The sequence below is a fragment of the Lithobates pipiens genome, unplaced genomic scaffold (genome assembly GCF_037356315.1).
Source record: "Lithobates pipiens isolate NorthernLeopardFrog02 unplaced genomic scaffold, aLitPip1_a1.2 Scaffold_35, whole genome shotgun sequence".
NCBI lineage: Eukaryota > Metazoa > Chordata > Amphibia > Anura > Ranidae > Lithobates > Lithobates pipiens.
Window position 1 is genome coordinate 23,140,833 of NW_027507811.1, and position 23,849 is coordinate 23,164,681.

Below are 23,849 nucleotides of genomic sequence, written 5' to 3' on the forward strand. Positions count from 1 at the left end.
AGAAAGCATAGTATAGTGCATTTCCACTGTGCAGCATTGTGACTGCTGAGCGCTTCTGCAGCGATACTACAAAGAGTGACAAACGCAATAAAAAAAAAGTTATTATAACTGGTGTGAGAGACCAGTGGCTCCCAAAAACGACAGATTGAAGCAGGGTGTTATATACCTTCTTCCACATACATACTGCACTTCTCTAGAAACTTTTGTCACAGGGTCATTTAAAAAATGACAGGCAGAGGAAGAGGCAGGCCCTTCCGCAGGGGTGGTAGCGGTAGGGCAGGAGCAACAGGCTTCAGGCAAAGTGGCAAATTGCAGAAGGTGTGTGCGATTAGGTCAAAGGATGCACCAGACTTGGTTGAGTGGCTCACTCAGCCTTACTCTTCTGCATCCTCCTCATCCTCTCGATCTGCACCCTCTTCACTCTCTGCTGTGTGCACCCCAAAGACACTACCACCAACACCACCACCATATACCTTCCGCTTGAGTCACAGGAATTATTTTCTGATCCATATCAAGACATTTCCGATGCGCAGCCACTCTTGGCATTGGATCAGGAAGAGGAGGTAGCAACAACCACCACTCAGCAGTCTGACGACAGTACCCAGATCAGCCCAAGGAGGAGGTTGGTCCCCGGTGTTGCTGCCTACTCCGTGATCTCTAATTATAGCGGTGGGGAAGGTGACATCGATGATGACGTGTCTAGTGATGTCACGTGGGTGCCCACAAGAGAGGAAGAGGAGGGGAGTTCAGAGGGAGATATGGACCAGCAGATAGGGAGGAGAAGCAGGAAGAACTTGCATTGTACAGGAGGGACAAAGCAGACTGCTAATGTATCAGGAGCGAGACATCAACCATGTACAGTCACATCTGGCGCTCCCAGGATGCCGGCACATGGCTCCGCAGTGTGGGCTTTTTTAACGTGTCCGCTGCTGACAATAGTGTTGCCATCTGCAATCTTTGCAGTCAACGCATACGTCGTGGTAAGCCCAACACTCACCTAGGTACGACCGCCTTAAGAAGGCACATGAGCTGCCATCACCGAGCCCAGTGGGAGCAACGGAACACACAAAGCCACACTCCAGGCTCTCACCGTCCAACCTTGTCTTCTCCTTCTCCTCACAATTGTCGTCCACTCCACCTTCCATCATGCCATCCTCACATTTTTCGGCAAAAAGGCAGGCTTCCGTGGGCCAAATGTTTGAGCGTAAAAAAATGATGACGCCGGATAACCCTCTTGCCCAACGGTTGACGGCTGACTTGTCAGAACTGATAGCCCGCCAACTACTGCCATATAAACTGGTGAACTCGGAGGCCTTTGAAAATTTGTGGCCATTGGAACACCACAATGGAAGGTCCCAGGAAGGAAGTATTTCTCACAGAAGGGCATGCCAGAGCTATATGACCATGTTCAGCGGCAAATGAGTGTACCTCTGGCACACAGTGTCGGTGCCAAGATACATCTGACCACAGACACGTGGTCTAGAAAACACGGGCAGAGAAGGTATATCACATTTACTGCCCACTGGGTGAACCTTCTGACGGCCGTCAAGCATGTAACCCGTGGCACCCGTGTAGATTTGGTTTTACCGCCACAGATTGCATGCAGGCCTGGCCCTTCTCCTCCTCCTCCTACTCCATCCTCCTCCCTCTCCTCCTCGGCTGACTCCTCCTTTTCTGCTGCTAGTGTCTCTTCAGCTACACCGCCCAAGCTCCCCAGAACCTATTTGACATGCCAGGTGAGACGTTGCCATGCTGTGCTGCGTCTGTTATGCCTGGAAGCCAAGAGCCACACTGGCCCGGCACTCCTTTCAGCTTTGCGTTCACAGACAGATCAGTGGCTAACACTGCTCAATTTGACAGTTGGTAAAGTGCGACAACGGTGCCAATCTGCTTAGCGCATTAAAACAGGGCAAAATTATGCACGTGCCATGCATGGCATACGTCTTAAACTTGGTCGTACAGCGATTCGTTGTCAAATACCCTGGGGTCCAGGACATCTTGCGGCAGGCAAGGAAAATCTCAACCCATTTCAGAAGATCTTACACGGCCATGGCTCGCCTTGCTGACATTCAGCGGTGACACAATCTGCCGGTCAGACGTCTTATTTGCGATTGCCCGACGTGATGGAACTCAACCATCTATATGCTTGATAGGCTGCTTCAGCAGAAACGTGCAATTAACGTCTACCTGTACGAACTTTGCGGCAGAACAGGTTCTGGGGAACTTGTTTTTTTTTCACCGCACCAGGGGCTGCTCATGCGCGACGCATGCAGACTTCTGCGGCCATTTGATGAGATCACCAAACTGGTCAGTAGCAGCCATGGTGCCATCAGTGACATGGTACCTTATGCTTTCTTTATGGAGCGTGCATTGCGTTGTGTCATCGATCAAGCCGTGGAGGAGCAGGAAGATGAGGAAGTCGCAATGCTGGATAAATTCCCAGGTGGGGCTACTCTATCTGAGACAAGTCAACAACAGGAGTCTGAAGAGGAGTCAGAGGAGGATGGTGCCGGGGCAGATGAGGAGGAGCAAGAAGAGCATGCTTTAAACCTTTCTGGGATCCCTGTTGTGTGTGGATGGGGAGAGGAGAACGAGGAGGATGACATTATCCTGGATGATGAGCATGAGCCAGGCCACCACACCGCTTCCAGTTTAGTGCAAATGGGGGCCTTCATGCTCCAGTGTTTTAACAGGGACCCCCGTATAAAAAGCATAAGGGTCAAGAACCAGTACTGGGTGGCAACGTACTTAGACCCCCGGTACAAACACAAAATGGCGGAAATGTTACCACTGTCACAGAGAGCTGTCAGAATGGAGCACTTCCAGGCCTTGCTTCGAGAAATGTTGCTTTGGGTGCGCTGGCAGAGGAGGAATTCCCACTCCCAGAGAAGGAGTTGCGGGTAACAATCCAACAGCGCCTGCAAGAAAAGGGCGGCTTGAAGATGTGTTGGTGACTTCTGATATGAGGTCATTCTTTCAGCCGACCCATCGACAGGTCTCATCTGGATCCAGCATCAGGGAACGCCTAGACCAGGGATCTGCAATTAGCAGACCTCCAGCTGTTGCAAAACTACAAGTCCCATCATGCCTCTGCCTCTGGGTGTCATGCTTGTGGCTGTCAGAGTCTTGTTATGCCTCATGGGATTTGTAGTTCTGCAACAGCTGGAGGTCCGCTAATTGCATATCCCTGCCCTAGACCGACAGGTATCCGACTACATCGGGTTAACGGCCGATGTGGATGCTCTGAGGAGTGATGAACCCCTGGACTACTGGGTGGGCAGGCTTGACCTCTGGCCAGAGCTTGCCCAATTTGCAATAGAACTGTTGGCTTGCCCCTTGTCCAGTGTCCTGTCCGAAAGGACGTTCAGAGCAGCAGGGGGAATCGTGACTGATAAGCGCACTCACCTAGCTCACGACAGTGTTGAATACCTGACATTTATAAAAATGAATGAGGCATGCATCTCAGAGGAATTCAACACATGTGACCAGTAGACCATGTATATGCATAACTCTATAAACGATTTATTTAGTAGAGCACACGGACCTTTTTTCTACCTTTTGGCTCACTTCCTTGTACAAAAAAAAGCACACCATACTAAATGCCCGTACACTCATGTTTGAAGAGGTTGAGCGGTGTCATATTTTTGGGTCCCGCATTCAAGTTGCTGGTATCAGTGCTGCTGTCAGTGCTCTCTATCTGGGTTCTGGTGTCAGTGCGCTCTATCTCGGTGCTGGTGTGGTCTCAGTGCTCTCTATCTCGGTGCTGGTGTCAGTGCTCTCTATCACGGTGCTGGTGATCATCTCCTGCACCCTCTTCATAGCCTACCGTGACCTTTCCTCTCCTCCATTGCCTTCATGCGCTCCTGAGTCCTGAATTGTCAAAATTTCACAGATAAAAAAAAAGAATGCTTGTTATTGTCGATCCCAGATTCACTTAATACTTTTGTTATGTCAGTGGCCATGTGGTGGGACTGTGTGTGCACAGCTAGTAAGTATTTTGTGGCTGAAAATATGACCTGTAGGTTTTTAAGGTTCGCCTGCCATTGAAGTCAATGGGGCCCGCCGCAAACTTTGCGGTTCAAACTTTTGGCCGCGTTTGCGGTTCGCGAAACGTCCTGTCGGAAGTTCGTCTATCTCTAAACCCTAGGTTTCCTCCAGAGGTTGCTAGGGATTACTTGATCAATGAGGAATTTCTGCCTCTCAGATAAATGCCCTCTGATCTTTTTAGCGATCTGTAAGGGGGTAATTCTTCCCAATGACCACAAGCGTAAGGAGCATTCTTCCCACTGACCATCACACTAATGTATCATGAGTTGTAGATATAATCATTTTAGCAGGGGTTCCCAGAGACTGGAAAGTTATTTAACCACTTCAGCTCCGGACCAATAAATACCTTAAGGACCAGAGGTCTTTTTGCAATTTCGCACTGCGCTGCTTTAACTGGTAATTGCGCGGTCATGCAATATTGCACCCAAACGAAATTTGCGTCCTTTTCTTCCCACAAATAGAGCTTTCTTTTGATGGTATTTGATTGCCTCTGCGATTTTTTTTTTTTGCGATATAAATGGAAAAAGAGCGAAAATTTTGAAAAAAAAAGATATTTTCTTCTTTTTGTTATAAGAAAAATCGAATAAACTAAATTTTAGTCATACATTGAGGGCAAAATTTATTCAGCCACATGTCTTTAGTAAAAAAAATGTCAATAAGCGTATATTTTTTGGTTTGCGCAAAAGTTATAGCGTCTACAAACTAGAGTACATTTTCTGGAATTTACACAGCTTTTAATTTATGACTGCCGATCTCATTTCTTGAGGTGCTAAAATGGCAGGGCAGTACAAATCCCCCCCAAATGACCCCATTTTGGAAAGTAGACACCCCAAGGAAATTGCTGATGGGTATGTTGAGCCCATTGAATATTTATTTTTTTTGTCCTAAGGGATTGAATAATGACAAAAAAAAAAAAAAAAAAATTTTTTTTTACAAAAAGTTGTCACTAAATGATATATTGCTCACACATGCCATGGTTATATGTGGAATTGCACCCCAAAATATATTCCGCTACTTCTCCCGAGTACGGGGATACCACATGTGTGGGACTTTTTGGGAGTCTAGTCGCGCACGGCACCCCGAAAACCAATCACCACCTTCAGGATTTCTAAGGGTGCAAATTTTTGATTTAACTCCTCACTACCTATCACAGTTTCGAAGTCCATAAAATGCCAAAATAGCACAAAACCCCCCCAAATGACCCCATTTTGGAAAGTAGACACCCCAAGCTATTTACTGAGAGGCATGTTGAGTCCATGGAATATTTTATATTTTGCCAAAAGTTGCGGGAATATTACAAACTTTTTTTTTTTTTGCACAAAGTTGTCACTAAATGATATATTGCTCACACATGCTATGGGCAGAAGTCAAATTACACCCCAAAATAAATTCTGCTGCTTCTCCCGAGTACGGGGATACCACATGTGGGGGACTTTTTGGGAGCCTAGCCACGTACGGGACCCCGAAAACCAAGCACTGCCTTCCAGATTTGAATATAAAATGCTACCAAAAAACCTGTTAGCGATGGCAGGGATCAGGCCTGACTCTGCGATCGCTGCAGTTATGTGTTTAGTGTTTTGTAAGTGACAGTGATCGATCGATACTGCACTTGGGTGGGCTGGGCAGAGGGGCAAAACGCAGGTGCCAGCAGGTATTTGGGCTGATCCCGCTAACAATGCGTTTTTTTGGAACCCTAAACTGCTGGGGACGCTAGTATAGATCTGATCAGATCAGATATTGATCTGTTCAGATTCTATACCACTACGGGAGGTGTATGCTTTGTGTGTGGGTGTTAGCGGTACTGGCACTAACCTAGCGCTGCCTGGGGCGACGCAGACCCTGACCCTAAAACCTAATTGATATCACCCGCCGGGTGATCAGGGGGTTAAACCTTTATTGGGTAATAAATGGTGGGTGCCCTGATGCTATAAAAAAACAAACTAACCAGAGTCACCCGTAACACTTATACGGTGATCAGTGGTGAAAGGGTTAACTAGGAGCAATCAGGGGGTTCACATTTTTATTAGGTAGTATATGGGGGTCCCTGGCGCTATATAAAAACCTGACGGGGAACCTAAATAACTAACTGGCTAACCAGCGTCACCAGTGACACTTATACTGTGATCGCTGGTGAAAGGGGGTGAAAGGGTTAACTAGCAGAAATCAGGGGGTTAAAACCATTATTGGGTAGTATATCGGGGGAACCTAGCGCTATAAAAACCTGGCGGTGAACCTAAAAAAATAACTAGCTACCTAGCGACTGTAGCGACACTGATGCAGCGATCAGAAAAACGATCGCTTAGTGACACTGGCAAAAGGGGGTGAAAGGGTTAACTAGCGGCAATCAAGGGGTTAAAACCATTATTGGGTAGTATATCGGGGTACCTAGCGATATAAAAACCTGGCGGTGAACCTAAAAAAATAACTAGCTACCTAGCGACACATGCAGCGATCAGAAAAATGATCGCTTAGTGACACTGGCAAAAGGGGGTGAAAGGGTTAACTCTAGGGGCAATCAGGGGGTTAAATCTTTATTGGGGGGTGATAGGGGGCTACCCTGGACCTAACACTAACTGTCCTGACAGTTTTTACTGTCACAACTGACACTGAATGCATTGATCAGTAAAGAAATGATCAATGCAATCAGTGACACTGTGACTGGGGGGGGAGGGGGGGCGGGGGGCGATCGGGGGGCGATCGGGGGGGGGGGGTTTGTGTGCCTGTGTGTACCTACATGTCAGTGTAGTGTTGGTGCACACTTACTTTTACTTTTCTCCTCGTAGTCCGGTCAAAAAGACCGCCCCGAGGAGAATGACATCACTTCCTCCTTCCTGTGTAAACAATACACAGGGGAGGAAGCTTCTCATTGGCCAGGAGCGATCCAGAGGGGGTGGCCGAAAACCAACGGCCATCCCCTCATCACGGAGCGCTCCTGGACCGAATCGGACCGCCGTAACCAGCGGGAGGGGGTCCGATCGGACCCCCCACCCGCTGGAAGGCAATCACGTAGATGTACGTGATTGTGCCTGCCTGTGCCATTGTGCTGACGTACATTGGCAATACGGCGGTCCTCAAGTGGTTAAAAGGTTCCTCTGTGTTGAAAAGGTGGAGAAAGGCTGATTTAAAGGTTTCAATAATATCTTGCTTTTCCCTTCTTTACTCCAGACTGTACATATTAAGTTCCTGGAGTTTTGAACTTTTCTCCTGCTAGCTTGAGGTCATGGATAGTTTGAAGGGGCATTATCCATCTCTGAATCTAATGCCGCGTACACATGACCAGACTTTTCGATGGACTTGGTCCGGCGGACAATCCGACGGACTTTGCAGCTGAGGTCTGCCAGACTTTCAAAAGAACAGACTTGGCCACACACGATCACTCCAAAAGTCCGACGGATTTGAATGTGATGACGTCGAATAGGGACGTTCATAGCTAGTAGCCAATAGCTGCACTAGCGTTGGTTTTAGTCCGTCGGACTATCACACAGACGACCGGATTTTTCGACCAAACTCAAGTCCGTTGGAAAGATTTGAATCAAGTTTTATTTCTAGGTCTGCCAGATGTTTGGGAAGAAAAAGTCTGCTGGAGCCCACACACGATCGAATTGTCCGACGGATTACAGTCCACCGGAACAAGTCAGTCGGAAAGTCCGGTCATGTGTAGGTGGCATAAGCCTTCAAGGTAGCACTGATCTCCAACTAGATATGTGCAGAACAAAAAGATTTGTTTTGTTCCCTTAATTAACTCACTATGTTTAGTTACAATTCATTTTCGGAATTTATTTTATTTTGTTTATTCGTTTTCAATTCGAAACGGCATTCAAAAAATTTTCTATTCAAATTTTTGATCTCTTTTAACAAGTGTGTCGGAACTTTTAAAATCCCGTTCCTTTCTCTATTCCTTTCTAAAATTTCTTTGAAGGGATGTGGTGGCCTTGAGTCTCAGAAACCAGGTAATTCTACATCTTGTCCATATATCCTTGGAATATCAGCTGACATGTATGGAATTGGACCTTCTGAATTCTCCATCGCACCAATAAAACACCAAATGAACGACTATGAACTGAGCACATTCCAGTAATCGATCAAAGAATTATGATAATTTCAAAAAAGAAAGTCAAAACAGATATATTGCAGAACTTTTATGTTTACTTGGGAAAACAAGAATAACGATCACACAATAAAAAAAAAGACTAAACCTAAATCAAATATTACATAAATGTAAAAATCTAATTATATAAAATATATTTTAAAAGTATTAATTGGATCATTGGCTAACTAAATCAGAACAAACAACAGTGACAGCAACAACCAACAAATTCAAAAAAATCTTTGAAAATATTTGGATTGGCTGCGATAGGTTAATGTATTTTTACAGGTTTTCTTTGTACATCTAGTAGACTAGATACATACACACATTTTGCATTAAAAAAACAAACATTAGCATGTCCTGTATTACTGAAAAACTAGATCAGAAACAGTTTATGGAACAACTTGTTCTCCATGTGTTAGATGTCATCTGGCAACTTGAATTGAAGTACAATGGTAGGATTGCTTGCTAGATCACTAGAAAATAGGTCCCAAATCACTGAGGAGTAGCAATTCTAACATCTCAATATACAGGTGTTTTTTTTTTTATTTCAGAAAAAGATTAAAACATTCTTTTAAAAGGCCAAAGTTTCCAGTGTTAAATGCTCAGTCCAACCAAAATTGATATTCAGCATTTGGTAGATGGAGTTAAACTGCAGAAAATCCTATAAATCACAAAAAGTTAGTGATGTGTTTGGCCTTGAGGTCCTGGATCTTCACACATACCATGGTCATCTATTGGAGTTTTCACGTACTTGAGGTCAAAATTGACTACATCAGATGGCCAGTCCATCTCACGGTTTAGTAGGTGGTGATGCACCTAATAATTTCTATCTTAGTGAGATCTTTGGAATTGAGGTCCCGAGTCTACACAACTGTCAAAAAACTTTACAAGGCCAATCTCCAAGGCCAACATTTACAACCTTGATTGGTCAATCAATCCAAAACATGATATTCATGGTTTGGTAGATGCTGAAGAGTTAAACTAAGCAACAATTTTTTATCTCTCAAAAAAAGTGGTGAAGGATCTGGCCTTGAAGTTCTGGTTCTTCACATATACCATGGTCATCATTGGGAGTTTCCACATACTTGAGGTCAAAAATGTATTCCTTTGGCTGGCCAGTCCATCTCACTGTTTAGTAGGTTGTGAGGCTGGTAAACCTAATAATTTTCCATATCTTGAAGATGGTGAGAGCTTTGGAAATGAGGTCCTGCATCTACACACCTGGCAAAGACTTCACAAGGAATCTCCAAGGCCAACATTTACAACCTCAGGATGGCCAATCAATCCAAACATGATATCAATGGTTTGGTAGATGCTGAAGAGTTAAACTACACAACAATCTTATCTCTCAAAAAGTGGTTCAGGATCTGGCCTTGGAAGTCTTGGGTCTTCACACCTACCATGGGCATCACAATATATTTCCAAGATCCTAAGGTCATTTATTTATTTTTTACATCAAATGGCCAGTCTTTCAAAAAAAACAAATCTCATCGTTTGGTAGGTACTGATGCACCTAATTTCCTATATTTTGAAGAGGGCGAGATCTTTGGAATGGAGGGTCTACACACCAGATATGGACATAACAAGGCATCTCCATAGCCAAGATTCACAACCTCAGCTGGTCACGTCACCCAAACAGATTTTTGTTTACTTTATTTTAAATAATACGGTATTCAACAGAGAAATGGGGACACATCAACACTTGAATTTACAAGAAATATAAACATTTTAGGAGAGAACTCCATCCAAGTCACCATCCAAACACATCCCTTGTCTGTTATTGGATAATGTCCCAGAATTCCCAGCACCGCTCTCCTCTCAGCGGCTCTATGACATTATTAATGGCTTAAATTTTAATCTCACTATGTGTGTTAAGAGTCAGGAACACAGATAAAAGGCACAGTGATGAGTCTCTGGGTCCTCCTCCACCACTCAGGCACGGTGAAGGCTACTGGATGTTCCATTTGTAGGGACTGGACAATTCAATCTGATAAAGGCCATCATCGTCAACAGCATCAGTGTGTGTGTTTTCTCTGATGTCTAAGCAGATTTCCTTTTTGCGTGAAACATTTCTCGCACTTAGAACACTTATAAGGATGCTCACGAGCGTGAATTCTCTGGTGCGTATTAAGGACCGCTTTCTGAGTGAAACCTTTCCCACACTCTGGACAGCAATAAGGACGTTCGCCTGTGTGCATTCTTTGGTGTATAATAAGTTTTCCTTTCTCTGAAAAACTCTTCCCGCACTCTTTGCAGGAAAAAGGATGTGCACCGGTGTGAGTTAACTGATGTAACAGAAGGTGCCTTTTGCATATGAATGTTTTCCCACACTCTTTACATAAAAAAGGACGTTCTCCTGTGTGAATTCTTTGGTGATTAACAAGGTTTCCTTTCTGCGTGAAACCCTTTCCGCAATCTAAACATGAATAAGGACGTTCCCCCGTGTGAGTTCTCTCGTGTGTACGAAGGTACACTTTTTTATTGAAACGTTTCCCGCACACTGGACACGGGAAAGGATAGTCACCCGTGTGAATTCTCTGGTGTGTAATAAGGGAGGTTTTTTCTGTGAATTTCTTCTCACACTCTGAACATGAAAAAATATTCTCTCCGGTGTGTTTTCTCTGATGTCTAAGAAGGCTTCCTTTCAACGTGAAACGTTTCTCACACACTGAACACGCAAAAGGATGCTCTCCAGTGTGAAGCCTCTGATGATTTAGAAGCTTTTCTTTACCAGTGAAACATTTCCCGCAATCCGAGCATGAAAAAGGACGTTCACCTGTGTGAACTCTCTGGTGGGTCCGAAGATGTGATTTTTGAGTGAAGCATTTCCCGCACTGAGAACATGGAAATGGGCGCTCACCCGTGTGACTTCTCTGGTGTATAACAAGTTCGGTTCTCCTGACAAAAGTTTTCCCGCACTGCGAACACGAAAAAGGATGCTCACCCGTATGAAGTCTCTGGTGTCTATAAAGGGCTCCTTTCTGAATGAAACATTTCCCGCACTCTAAACATGGATAAGGACGCTCACCATTGCGATTTCTCCGCTGTGGTTTTCTCTCAGATAAAGATTTTCCACTCTCTAAAAATGAAAAGGCCACACAGGTGTGAGATATCAGATTTATAGGGTGTTCAGATTTTATCTTAAAATATTTCTATGTCCCCCAATATGACAATGGACTCTTACCTTTGGGAACACCATCGTGGCTTAAGGAAGAATCCTTGGAACTGGATGCATCTGTATTTCGAGCACCGGAATTTGCTCCTGGGGAACTCTGTGCAGTGTCATTATCTTCCAGATCTGAGGAAGAATCGGGATCTCCCTCCAAAGCATCTTGGAGACAGGATCCATCTGTGATGGGAATCAATTTTTAAAGAAATCATGTTTTGCCGTCAGGAGTTACATTTACTGATTCACAGCTTGAATGAAGCTCTAAGATGCAATTGGGCAAAATGTGAATATAAGGCAGATGAAGTGTACAATACACCCACGATGACCCTAGAACACAGGGATAATAGTATTTGTGCAAATATGACCTTGTTGAGGAATAGAGATGGACCTTTCATATGGTGTACAGTATCTCCTCTTCATTTGTTGGGAACAGGACGTTATATTGAGGAATGGAAAGTGATCTTTTATATGGTCCTTTTTTGGGAACATTAGGCGATGAGGTAGGTACATTGATGATGGTCTTAAGTCAATAATAAGGAGCTCCCCTCTACTCTCTGTACAAAATAATATTGGACAAGGACAGCACAGAGTATACAGGACTTAGTGACTGATACAGATCTAGTAACCATATTTTTTATGTGATAACGCTTTAATAAGTAAAGTAACAGTGTCTAGACCACGTCAGTTTTACAAATGACTTGACCCAAAAGCTGAAAAAAGGTCACCCTTTTGGCCTAAAGAATTCTTCATCTCTTACCTGTACCAAGATCAGGAGAAAAATTCTCCTGTTTACTCTTTAAAATCTCCCCATCCATATCTGTAGACTGCTGATTGGCACTCATATCTATCTCTTCTTCCTCTTCAACCTCAACGTTCGTACAGATCAAGTCTTCATTCTAAGCCCCAAAAATTATAAAAAGAAAAAAAAAAATCTGTAAAAATAGTGCTGATAACAATGGACTGCACAGAAGAATATAAATTTAATAATAATAAGATAATAATTAGTGAGAAAAAATTCTTTCCTCTTCATCACCAACTTTCAAATCTCCCAGTTTTACACCCTAAATCCCAAAGATGTCATGTTAGAATACATTTGTAGAAAGGAACAATAGATTGTAACACATTTTAGGTCTACATGCTCAGTCCCACCTACCTGATGATGGTGAGGTATGCTCTGACCTTCCTGTGTGGAATCCCGGGAATACAGAGGACGGGGACATCTCTCTGGTGGGTTCCCATTACTGGATCCATCTGTAGGAAACACACACACTGACTGAATACATTGTTTCTATGTGTTTATCAGATGATGGGGGATCTAGGTGGAGCCTCCGTACTGCTCTCTCCTTTACAATAAAGTCTCTTCTTACCCGGTGATGTGAGGGGTGGCTGATCCTCCATCATGACGTCCTTGTAGAGATCCTTGTGTCCTTCTAAATACTCCCACTCCTCCATGGAGAAATAGACAGCGACATCCTGACACCTTATAGGAACCTGACACACACAATGATACAGTCACCATCCAAACACATCCCTTGTCTGTTACTGGATAATGTCCCAGAATTCCCGGCACCGCTCACCTCTCCTGTCAGCAGCTCAGGTTTTTTGGTGGCTTCCAAAATCTTCTTGCTAATATTTAGCTTTGTTGTCAGACAGTGACAGTGAGGTGGAGGCACTGTGACGGGCGAGGTCTGTTGGACAGAGCTGCCGGGGATCAATGGCTCGCCAGATTTTTTCTTCACTACACTGATCTCCTGAGAAAAGAGACAATTTTACTGTTATCTCTACAAACCTTCCAAGAATCCTCCTCACCTCTTCAGTCAGGTGTGTGTTTTGGCAATAGAGGTATCAGTGATGTCATGTGACCTCCCAGAGTCCTCCTCACCTCTCCGGTCAGCAGATAGATGATCTCCAGGGTGAGGTTCATTATCCTTTCAGTCACACGACTTTGGTTCTCATCCATCCTCATTGACATGGTTGTATAATCTATACAAGATGCTCCTCACTGTAGGTAGATAATAAAATGAGAATTATCTGGACGGTACTGGGATGAAAATTGTCTGCAGATCTTTCATAGTTCTTACTCCTCAGACTGCTTCTTATATCTTGGAGTGAGCAAGTCAGGCTGCTCTAAGGCCGCGTACACACGCGCGGACTGTTCGCCCAACTTTGTCCGTCCAACAGTTTCGGCAAACAGTCCGCTCAAAATTAGCATGGACGGACATGGCCACACACGACGAACGAACAGTTTGCTGAAACCGTGCGCGATGACGTGAACGGCACGTACGACGGGACGAAAAATACGACGTCCTATACACTGCATTATAACTTTCGGCGTGTAAATCCTTTCTGAGCATGCGCGGAACTTAGTTTGATGAACAAGCCTACACACGGGCGGACTGTTCGCTGAAACCTTGTTTCAGCAGACAGTTTTACGGAATTTCCGAAAAACCTTGTTCGTCAAACTGTCCGCTGAAACTGTCCGCTGAAAGCCCACACACGAGCGGACTGTCCGCCCAAACACTGTTCAGCGGACAAAGTTGGGCGAACAGTCCGCGCGTGTGTACGCGGCCTAATGCTAAGCAGGAGTTTACAGTGTAAATAAAAAAGGTATGAAAGAGAAGGGATCTCACCGCTCCAGGAGCGCACATATGCAGGCTGTAAACTGTCTATTCTGATGGGAAGCCACAGGTGCTGGCTATTACCACTAGCAACAGACAAAAAACAAGCTCTGGACTGCCGCACTCTTAGGAAAACCACTTTATTTTATCGGAAAATCGCATCACAGCGCAACAAACACAGCGAACAAGGAAAAATTGCTGACTGATTGATCAGCAATTTTTCCTTGTTCGCTGTGTTTGTTGAGCTGTGATGTGATTTTACAATAAAAGAAAATGGTCTTCTGAAGAGTGCGGCAGTCCAGAGCTTGTTTTTCGTAAATAAAAGGTAGCAATGGTATCATTAAGCTTCGTTGAACTCTCCGCTGCCAGCATGTTATGTAGATCACGTTTCTCAGATGGAGAGAAATCATTCTTAACTATCACCTCCTCCTCGGGTAAGGTATCTGGCTCAAGGGCTCAAGTCAAAAACTGATTCAGGAGGTCAAAGGAACACAGTTGTGACTCCTGCTGCCCATGGCCTCACTAGGACCAAAAATTATGTCCACGAAACCTGTCTTTGTAGTAAAATATGACCCTCTGAGCAGCAAAGAAGCTTAGGTGGCAGATGGGACAACAGAATGAGCAGAGGAAGGCAGGGAATTGGACTGGGGCAACCATCAGAGCAAAGGGTATTAGGGCCTGGAGTGGATAAACTACTACCCCTGTTGGTGCGCCAGGGCCGTGCTGGTGCAGTAATGCTGAGCATAGGCATGTCAATGAAAGAAAAATGGCACCAGTTTTAAAAATACACCGGTGCTCCAAGCTGCAACCCCCAGAATGGTGTTTTTTGGGACCTACACTCCCGCAAGGTGGTTTTCAGAAATCATATGGCACTCTGGGCATGGTGTGACCTTCCTGTGTGGAATCCCGGGAATACAGAAGACGGGGACATCTCTCTGGTGGGTTCCCATTACTGGATCCATCTGTAGGGAACATGATGGATCCAGTAATCGGATTCATCATGTAGGAATGTTTAAAGGGCTTTTGCTATGTACTCACAGATGAAGCTCTGTCGGCAGGATATGGGAATATCTGGTTGACCAGGGATGAAGGAAAGACAACTATGTGGAGGGAGAGACCTTCCTGTATGCGTGTGACATCACTTCCTGTCTGCACATGCCTCCGACAACAAGTGAGATCGCCGCCTTGTGGTGAACATAAAAAATGCAGGCTTTGCTTTCTTATTTTGCCCTAGTACTTTGACAGCTGATTCCTACATATGTACATTATACTTCAGTACAGAATTAAAACAAGGGAAAAACATTTAATGAAAAGGAACAATAATTTGATACTGTTCTAAAATTCTGTAATATGTAAAATTATATATTTTTATTTGTTTTGTTTGTTTTAGCCCATCTTCGTACATTTTTCTATTATTGCTATACAGTCATTTTGTTTAAAACATATATTATCCTTCTATTTGTAGTAAAAGAGACTAAAGAGGCCCCATTCACACTAGGTGTAGGGGGAACACGCATTCCCGCATGCACCCTTTTAGGCATTGTTCATGCGTTTCAGCACAACACGCGCTTGAATGGGTTGCGTATGCATGCTAAAGAAGCTCATGTACCACATTTTTGCGGCGGAGTCTGAAACTTGCTTCCTGCCAGTACTCAGTAGGGAGAGTAGAGTACAGATCTGAGTAATCAGCCCTGACTCACTGCTCATAGGACCTGTCGATTCCTAGACCTGGTGTTTTCAGAAATCATATGGCACTCTGGGCATGGTGTGATCTTCCTGTGTGGAATCTCCGGAATACAGAGGACGGGGACATCTCTCTGGTGGGTTCCCATTACTGGATCCATCTGTAGGAAACATGATGGATCCAGTAATCGGATCCATCATGTAGGAATGTTTAAAGGGCTTTTGCTATGTACTCACAGGTGAAGCTCTGTCAGCAGGATAGGGGGATATCTGGTTGACCAGGGATGAAGGAAAGACAACCATGTGGAGGGAGAGACCTTGCCAGGGGGATACCTTCATCTGATGAGGACAAGGACCTCATCTCTACAACCATGGCCCGGTGGTTGTGGGGGTCTGCGGTCAGGGGGCTTCTCATAATCTGCCTATGTGTGCACCGCTCAGAATGCCTCACCTACAGTAGTAGTACACAGCGGAAGCATGAACAAAGAGGAAAGTCCTACGGGACTCATTTCAGAAAAAAGCCCAAACAGGCAAAGTTCAATCTGAACCTGTGTTTGGACCAAATCTAAAGCTCATAACTAATCTGTACTATAAACCAGAGGCTCTGGATGGACAGTTGGATAAAGGTTGCAACACACTAAATATGGTGAACGCCAGAAACGAAGGGTGTTACTGGGTGTAAATATAAAATAATATCTTATTACCTTCTCTGCTGCCAGTTCCAGCAGTTCCAGCCAGTTCCAGCAATGTCTCCTCTCTACTTCCTCCCAACTCACCTCTCACTCCTTGTTTTATACCTGACATCACTTCCTGTCTATGCCTGACACCACTTCCTGTTTGTGCATTCCACACACAATGAGCAAGCTCACCATCTGTGTTGAATTTGGAAACAGCAGCCCCATGTTGTTTTTCAGTACCACTGCCTCGTGGTACATTCTTCTGTTGCCTACATTAAGGCCTCATGCACACTCTACGGTTTTACAGCAGCTGTTTTTGGCAGTAATTTTTTTTATTTCTAGTCATTAAACTCTTCATCATGTTAACCTATGTGTCCATGCTGTTATCAGCAGTTTTGGGCAGTAGAGTTTTTTGAGCAGTAAACCCCCCCCCCCCCCCCCCCCAAAACTAGTGGGTTCTGAGGGATGTTTTTCAGCTGTAAAAACGCTCTAACGCTGATAAACGTGGATAAACTCTCAAAAACATCACTCAGCAGCATTTTTTTTTTATGTTTTTGATCCATTGTAAACAAATAAATAAATAATTAAAAAACAAACAAACACTAACACGGAAAAACTATAATAAATGCTAAAAATCGCTAATGTAAAAACGTTGAAAAAAAGCTGAAAAACTACTGGCGTTTTTATAACATTATTTTAACGTCCAGTGTGCATGAGGCCTTACAATCCGGCATATAGAAGAGGGATTTCACCAAACAGACCGAAACATTTAAAAATACATCTTTTATAAGAAGGTGTAATTTCCAATTTTTGGTTTATTTGGTGAATTTGGTAGTGAGGAGATCTCCCCAATATTTATACTGTGGGTTCAGGCACCGGCATTTCTCAGGTGCATTTTTTAATTATATCTGCATATAGAAGCGTGACTTCAGAACAAGGCCAAGTGATCTTATTTGAGACTGAACCTTTTTTGTTTTTTAACCTTTGCGTCTGAGTATAGATCTAGGTTTGTCGTCACCTCTACCAGAAGTCTGTTCCAAGCATCAACTACTATTTCTGTAAAATGATCCTTTCCATGGTTAGTTTTGAACTTTCCTCCTGCTAGTTGGAGGTCCTCATGTTCTTGAGCTAGGGAATTACTTGATCAATGAGGAATTTCTGCCTCTCAGATAAGTTCCCACTGAAACCATTGATCTTTTTAGCGATCTGTAAGGGGGTAATTCTTCCCAATGACCACAAGTGTAAGGAGCATTCTTCCCACTGACCATCACACTAATGTATCATGAGTTGTAGATATAATCATTTTAGCAGGGGTTCCCCCGAGACCGGAAAGTTATAAAAAAAGGTTCCTCTGTGTTAAAAACATATTAAGTTCCTGGAGTTTTGAACTTTTCTCCTGCTAGCTTGAGGTCATGGATAGTTTGAAGCGGCATTATCCATCTCTGAATCTAATGCCGCGTACACACAACAGACTTTTCGATGGACTTGGTCCGGGCAGAAATTCCGATGGACTTTGCAGCTGAGGTCCGCCAGACTTTCAAAAGAACGAACTTGGCCACACACGATCACTCCAAAAGTCAGACAGATTCGAATGTGATGACGTAAAATAAGGACGTTCATAGCCACTAGCCAATAGCTGCCCTAGCGTCGGTTTTAGTCCGTCGGACTAGCACACAGACGACTGGATTTTTCGACCGAACTCAAGTCCGTCGGAAAGATTTGAATCAAGTTTTATTTCTAGGTCCGCTGGACTTTTGGGAAGAAAAAGTCCACTGGAGCCCACACACGATCGAATTGACCGACGGATTCCAGTCCACCAGACCAAGTCCGTCGAAAAGTCTGGTCATGTGTACACAGCATAAGCCATGGGACACACTGGCTGCAATAGAGGGGACACACACTGGCTGCAATGGGGGGACACTCTGGCTGCAATGGGGGGACACTGGCTGGCTGCAATGGGGGGACACTGGCTGGCTGCAATGGGGGGACACTGGCTGGCTGCAATGGGGGGGGACACTGGCTGGCTGCAATGGGGGGGGACACTGGCTGGCTGCAATGGGGGGGGGGACACTGGCTGGCTGCAATGGGGGGGGGGACACTGGCTGGCTGCAATGGGGGGGGGGGGGACACTGGCTGGCTGCAATGGGGGGGGGGACACTGGCTGGCTGCAATGGGGGGGGACACTGGCTGGCTGCAATGGGGGGGGGACACTGGCTGGCTGCAATGGGGGGGGGACACTGGCTGGCTGCAATGGGGGGGGACACTGGCTGGCTGCAATGGGGGGGGGACACTGGCTGGCTGCAATGGGGGGGGGACACTGGCTGGCTGCAATGGGGGGGGGACACTGGCTGGCTGCAATGGGGGGGGGACACTGGCTGGCTGCAATGGGGGGGGGACACTGGCTGGCTGCAATGGGGGGGGACACTGGCTGGCTGCAATGGGGGGGACACTGGCTGGCTGCAATGGGGGGGACACTGGCTGGCTGCAATGGGGGGGACACTGGCTGGCTGCAATGGGGGGGACACTGGCTGGCTGCAATGGGGGGGACACTGGCTGGCTGCAATGGGGGGGACACTGGCTGGCTGCAATGGGGGGGACACTGGCTGGCTGCAATGGGGGGGACACTGGCTGGCTGCAATGGGGGGGGACACTGGCTGGCTGCAATGGGGGGACACTGGCTGGCTGCATCTGACAGGCACTGGTGAGGCTGCATTGATCTCTTGTATCAAGTGTGCAGTTTCTGACCTTCTCCTGTACTACGTCCTCTGTCTCTGACCATCTCCTGTACCATGTCCCCAGTCTGACCATCTCCTGTACCATGTCCCCAGTCTCTGAACATCTCCTGTACCATGTCCCCAGTCTGACCATCGTCTTTACCATGTCCCCAATCTGACCATCGTCTTTACCATGTCCCCAATCTGACCATCGTCTTTACCATGTCCCCAATCTGACCATCGTCTGTACCATGTCCCCAGTCTCTGACCATCTCCTGTACCATGTCCCCAGTCTCTGACCATCTCCTGTACCATGTCCCCAGTCTCTGACCATCTCCTGTACCATGTCCCCAGTCTCTGACCATCTCCTGTACCATGTCCCCAGTCTCTGACCATCTCCTGTTCCATGTCCCCAGTCTCTGACCATCTCCTGTACCATGTCCCCAGTCTCTGACCATCTCCTGTTCCATGTCCCCAGTCCCCAGTCTCTGACCATCTCCTGTACCATGTCCCCAGTCTCTGACCATCTCCTGTACCATGTCCCCAGTCTCTGACCATCTCCTGTACCATGTCCCCAGTCTCTGTATAAAAATATATATTTTTTTTAAATCTGTTTCGGTATCAGTGCTGTTTCAGTATTGGTTTTCAGCCTAGTGCATTTTTCATTTTCGGTATTGGTTTCGGCACCAAAAAACCCATTCGGTGCACCCCTAGTTTTGAACTTTCTTCCTGCTAGTTGGAGGACTCCTCATGTTCTTGAGCTTGGCTTCATATTAAAAATACTGCCCTCCTGAACCGTATTCACCCCCTTGATGTATTTAAAGAAGGCTCTCTCAACCAGGGTTCCATGGAACCCTAGGTTCCCTCCAGAGGTTGCTAGGGGATTACTTGATCAATGAGGAATTCCTGCCTCTCAGATATGTTCCCACTGAAACCATTGATCTTTTTAGCGATCTGTAAGGGGGTAATTCTTTCCAATGACCACAAGCGTAAGGAGCATTCTTCCCACTGACCATCACACTAATGTATCATGAGTTGTAGATATAATCATTTTAGCAGGGGTTCCCCCCCGAGACCGGAAAGTTATTTAAAAGGTTCCTCTGTGTTGAAAAGGTGGAGAAAGGCTGATTTAAAGGTTTCAATATCTTGCTTTTCCCTTCTTTTCTCCGGACTGTACATATTAAGTTCCTGGAGTTTTGACCTTTTCTCCTGCTAGCTTGAGGTCATGGATAGTTTGAAGATTATGCATCTCTGAATCGAATGACTGGACAATACTACGGACTTTGCAGCTGAGTTCTGCCAGACTTTCAAAAGAACGACCACACACGATCACTCCAAACGTCTGACGGATTCGCTAGGCCAATAGCTGCCCTAGCATCGGTTTTAGTCTGTAGGACTAGCACACAAACTACCGTATTTTTAGACCGAACTCAAGTCAGTTGGAAAGATTTGAACCAAGTTTTATTTCTAGGTCCGCTTGGCTTTTGAGAAGAAAAAGTCAGCTGGAGCCCACACACGATCGAATTGTCTGACGGATTCCAGTCCGCCGGACTAAGTCCGTCAAACAGTCCGATCGGTTGTACGCGGCATAAGCCTTCAAGGTAGCACTGATCTCCAACTAGATATGTGCAGAACAAAAAGATTTGTTTTGTTTCCTTAATTAACTCATTTTGTTTAGTTACATTTCTTAAATAAATTTTCGGAATTTATTTTATTTTGTTTATTCGTTTTCAATTCGAAAAGGGCATTCAAATTCAAAAATGTTTCTATTCGAATGCGGCTGACAATTTTTTTATATATAAAAGTTGAGATATATTGACATTTCATATTCGTTTACAAATTCGAATAGAAATGCGTCCAAAGTAACGGAATTCAATTTTCGTTATTATTCGTAATATATGTGTAAAGGTAAAAAAAAAAAAAAAAAAAAAAAAAAATTGAAAAAGGGGAGAAATATATACACACACACACACACACACACGTCCCCCCCAGTATAGATGACACATTCCTCCCCTCTCACATGTTGTCACTCCTCCCCCTCGGTGTCTCGGGTTTTCTCACCCCTTCATGGTGATAGCGGCTCCTCCTCGGTGTGCCGGGGTAGTGTGGGGCGGAGCCTCAGTCTGGACCCGTCACACGTGACTCGGCCGACTCCTCCGAATGGAGCGAAGGGCCCCCCCGAAGCCAGGAGATGGATGCACGCATGTGCAGAGCACAACCTCCAATCACGGCAGCGCTGGAAAGCGCTTGCCGCACCTGCGCTCTGTGGCGGGTCTATCGGAAGGCTGCTGGGTAGAGGAGGGAGGAGCCGAAAGCAGCGCAGGCGCGTTGCTGGCGGGACGTCAGCTGGGTGGAGAATGCAAGCAGGCGTAGCTGCGTGCTCATGGACATGGTGTATGTGTAGGACACGGGAGGATACACAGGATTCTAACGGACCGGCAGGGGGGGAAGGTGCGGACTAGGGGTGCAACGGATCAAAAAAAACTCACGGATCGGATCGTTCCAATTTTCGGATCAGCAAAAAAAAAAAAACACTATCCCCGCCCCCACAGCCACATTGTTTATTTAAATAAAAGGTATAACACTATCCCCCCCCCCCAATAAAATGCAGCTTATTACAAGCATAAAAACATAGTCAGCATATCACTGATGATTTGCGCCAAGCTCACCACCAATCAAAGTTCCTCCAAACAGACCGCCGTGATGAGTCCCGGGATGCCTATTGGCGCAAATCGTCAGTGATATGCTATGTTTTTATGCTTGTAATAAGCTGCATTTTATTGGGGGGAGAGATAGTGTTGTACCTTTTATTTAAATCAACAATGTGGCTGTGCCGAGCAAGTGGAAAGGCTTAGATAGGATTAGATAATACCTACTACTATAGATAGTAGTTAGTTATTAGGTTAGATTAGGTAATAAATGTAGTAGTACCTGCATAAAAGAAGTTTTGAATGAGGGCAGGCAAGGCATCCAGCGTGACTCCTCCAGAATTCCTTCACTTGGGCTGACACAGGCTGAACAACGCGCTGGGGGTGACGTCAGCACGCAGCTCGCCGCCGCCGGGTGTACCAAGATGGCCGCCAGTTCCAGAGCTAGGCTGAAGCTCCACGGATCGCATGGTTGTCAACGATTTTTATTATCGATAATATCGATTAATCGTTTCCGTCCTAGTTTAAAGGGCTTTTGCTATGTACTCACAGGTGACGCTTTGTCGGCAGGATAGGGGAATATCTGGTTGACCAGGGATGAAGGAAAGACAACCATGTGGAGGGAGAGACCTTGCCAGGGGGATCCCCTAATCTGATAAGGACAAGGACCTCATCTCTACAACCATGGCCCGGTGGTTGTGGGGGGGTCTGCGGTCAGGGGGCTTCTCATAATCTGCCTATGTGTGCATCGCTCAGAATGCCTCACCTACAGTAGTAGTAGTAGTACACTGCGGAAGCATGAACAAAGAGGAAAGTCCTACAGGACTCATGTCAGAAAAAAGCCCAAGCAGGCAAAGTTCAATCTGAACCTGTGTTTGGACCAAATCTAAAGCTCAGAACTAATCGGTACTATAAACCAGAGGCTCTGGATGGACAGTTGGATAAATGGCTCTATATTTAGGATGTATCAGGTCTATAAACCAGGGGCTCTGGATGGACAGTTGGATAAAGGTCGCAACACACTAAATATGGTGAACGCCAGAAACGAAGGGTGTTACTGGGTGTAAATATAAAATAACATCTTATTACCTTCTCTGCTGCCAGTTCCAGCAATGTCTCCTCTCTACTTCCTCCCAACTCACCTCTCACCCGGAACTCCTTGTTTTATACCTGACATCACTTCCTGTCTATGCCTGACACCACTTCCTGTTTGTGCATTCCACACACAATGGGCAAGCTCACCATCTGTGTTGAATTTGGAAACAGCAGCCCTACGTTGTTTTTCAGGACATCGACCACTGCCTTGTGGTACATTCTTCTGTTGCCTACATTAAGGCCTCATGCACACTCAACGTTTTTACAGCAGCTGTTTTTGGCAGTAAATTTTTTTTTTTCTAGTCATTAAACTCTTCATCATGTTATCCTATGTGTCCATGCTGTTATCAGCAGTTTTGGGCAGTAGAGTTTTTTGAGCAGTAAACCCCCCCCCCCCCCCCAAAACTAGTGGCTTCTGAGGGATGTTTTTCAGCTGTAAAAACACTTTAACGCTGATAAACATGGATAAACGCTCAAAAACGTCACTCACCAGAGTTTTTATTTAATGTTTTTGATCCATTGTAAATAAATAAATAAATAATTTAAAAAACAAACAAACACTAACACGGAAAAACTATAATAAATGCTAAAAAACGCTATTGTAAAAACGTTGAATAAAAGCTGAAAAAAGTTGAAAAACTACTGGCGTTTTTATAACGTTATTTTAACGTCCAGTGTGCATGAGGCCTTACAATCAGGCATATAGAAGAGGGATTTCACCAAACAGACCAAAACATTTAAAATGACATCTTCTATAAGAAGGTGTCATTTCTAATTTTTGGTTTATTTGGTGAATTTGGTAGTGAGGAGATCTCCCCAATATTTATACTTTGGGTTCAGGCACCGCTGCCTCGTTATCGGCATTTCTCAGGTGCATTTTGAAATTATATCTGCATATAGAAGCTTGACTTCAGAACAAGACCAAGTGATCTTATTCGAGACTGAACCTTTTTTGTTTATTAACCTTTGCGTTTGAGTATAGATCTAGGTTTGTCGTCACCTCTACCAGAAGTCTGTTCCAAGCATCAACTACTATTTCTGTAAAATTATCCTTTCCAAGGTTAGTTTTGAACTTTCCTCCTGCTAGTTGGAGGTCCTCATGTTCTTG

The 23,849-nt window shown here is 45.1% G+C and overlaps 2 protein-coding genes across 4 annotated transcripts in view; both read right to left on the reverse strand.

Moving 5' to 3' along the window:
* Nucleotides 1-23,849, reverse strand: part of LOC143955216 (uncharacterized) — a 155,717-nt gene that overhangs the window by 64,915 nt on the left and 66,953 nt on the right. The gene's annotated exons all lie outside the window — the stretch shown is intronic.
* On the reverse strand, nucleotides 8,174-22,795 carry LOC143956247 (uncharacterized). 3 transcript variants are annotated; one of them, XM_077466435.1, is made up of 8 exons: nucleotides 22,736-22,795; nucleotides 13,189-13,308; nucleotides 12,884-13,057; nucleotides 12,674-12,797; nucleotides 12,460-12,557; nucleotides 12,064-12,202; nucleotides 11,322-11,486; nucleotides 8,174-11,216 (listed from the first exon to the last, which is right to left on the reverse strand). In XM_077466435.1, exons 2-8 carry the CDS (start codon nucleotides 13,276-13,278, stop codon nucleotides 10,153-10,155), a joined length of 1,854 nt encoding a protein of 617 aa, XP_077322561.1. In that variant the 5' UTR covers nucleotides 13,279-13,308; nucleotides 22,736-22,795; the 3' UTR covers nucleotides 8,174-10,152. The 3 variants fall into 3 exon arrangements, with proteins under 3 accessions (XP_077322561.1, XP_077322562.1, XP_077322563.1); XM_077466436.1 differs by lacking the exon at nucleotides 22,736-22,795 and adding an exon at nucleotides 16,312-16,396; XM_077466437.1 differs by lacking the exon at nucleotides 22,736-22,795 and adding an exon at nucleotides 14,963-15,073.

Coding starts and splice junctions, on each gene's coding strand:
- LOC143956247 (XM_077466435.1), bottom strand. CDS start 13,278: ATGTCAATGAGGATGGATGAGAACCAAAGTCGTGTGACTGAAAGGATA. Junction 12,558..12,673: donor GCCACCCCTCACATCACCGG/GTAAGAAGAGAC, acceptor TGTTTCCTACAG/ATGGATCCAGTAATGGGAAC. Junction 11,487..12,063: donor TTCTCCTGATCTTGGTACAG/GTAAGAGATGAA, acceptor TTCCCATCACAG/ATGGATCCTGTCTCCAAGAT.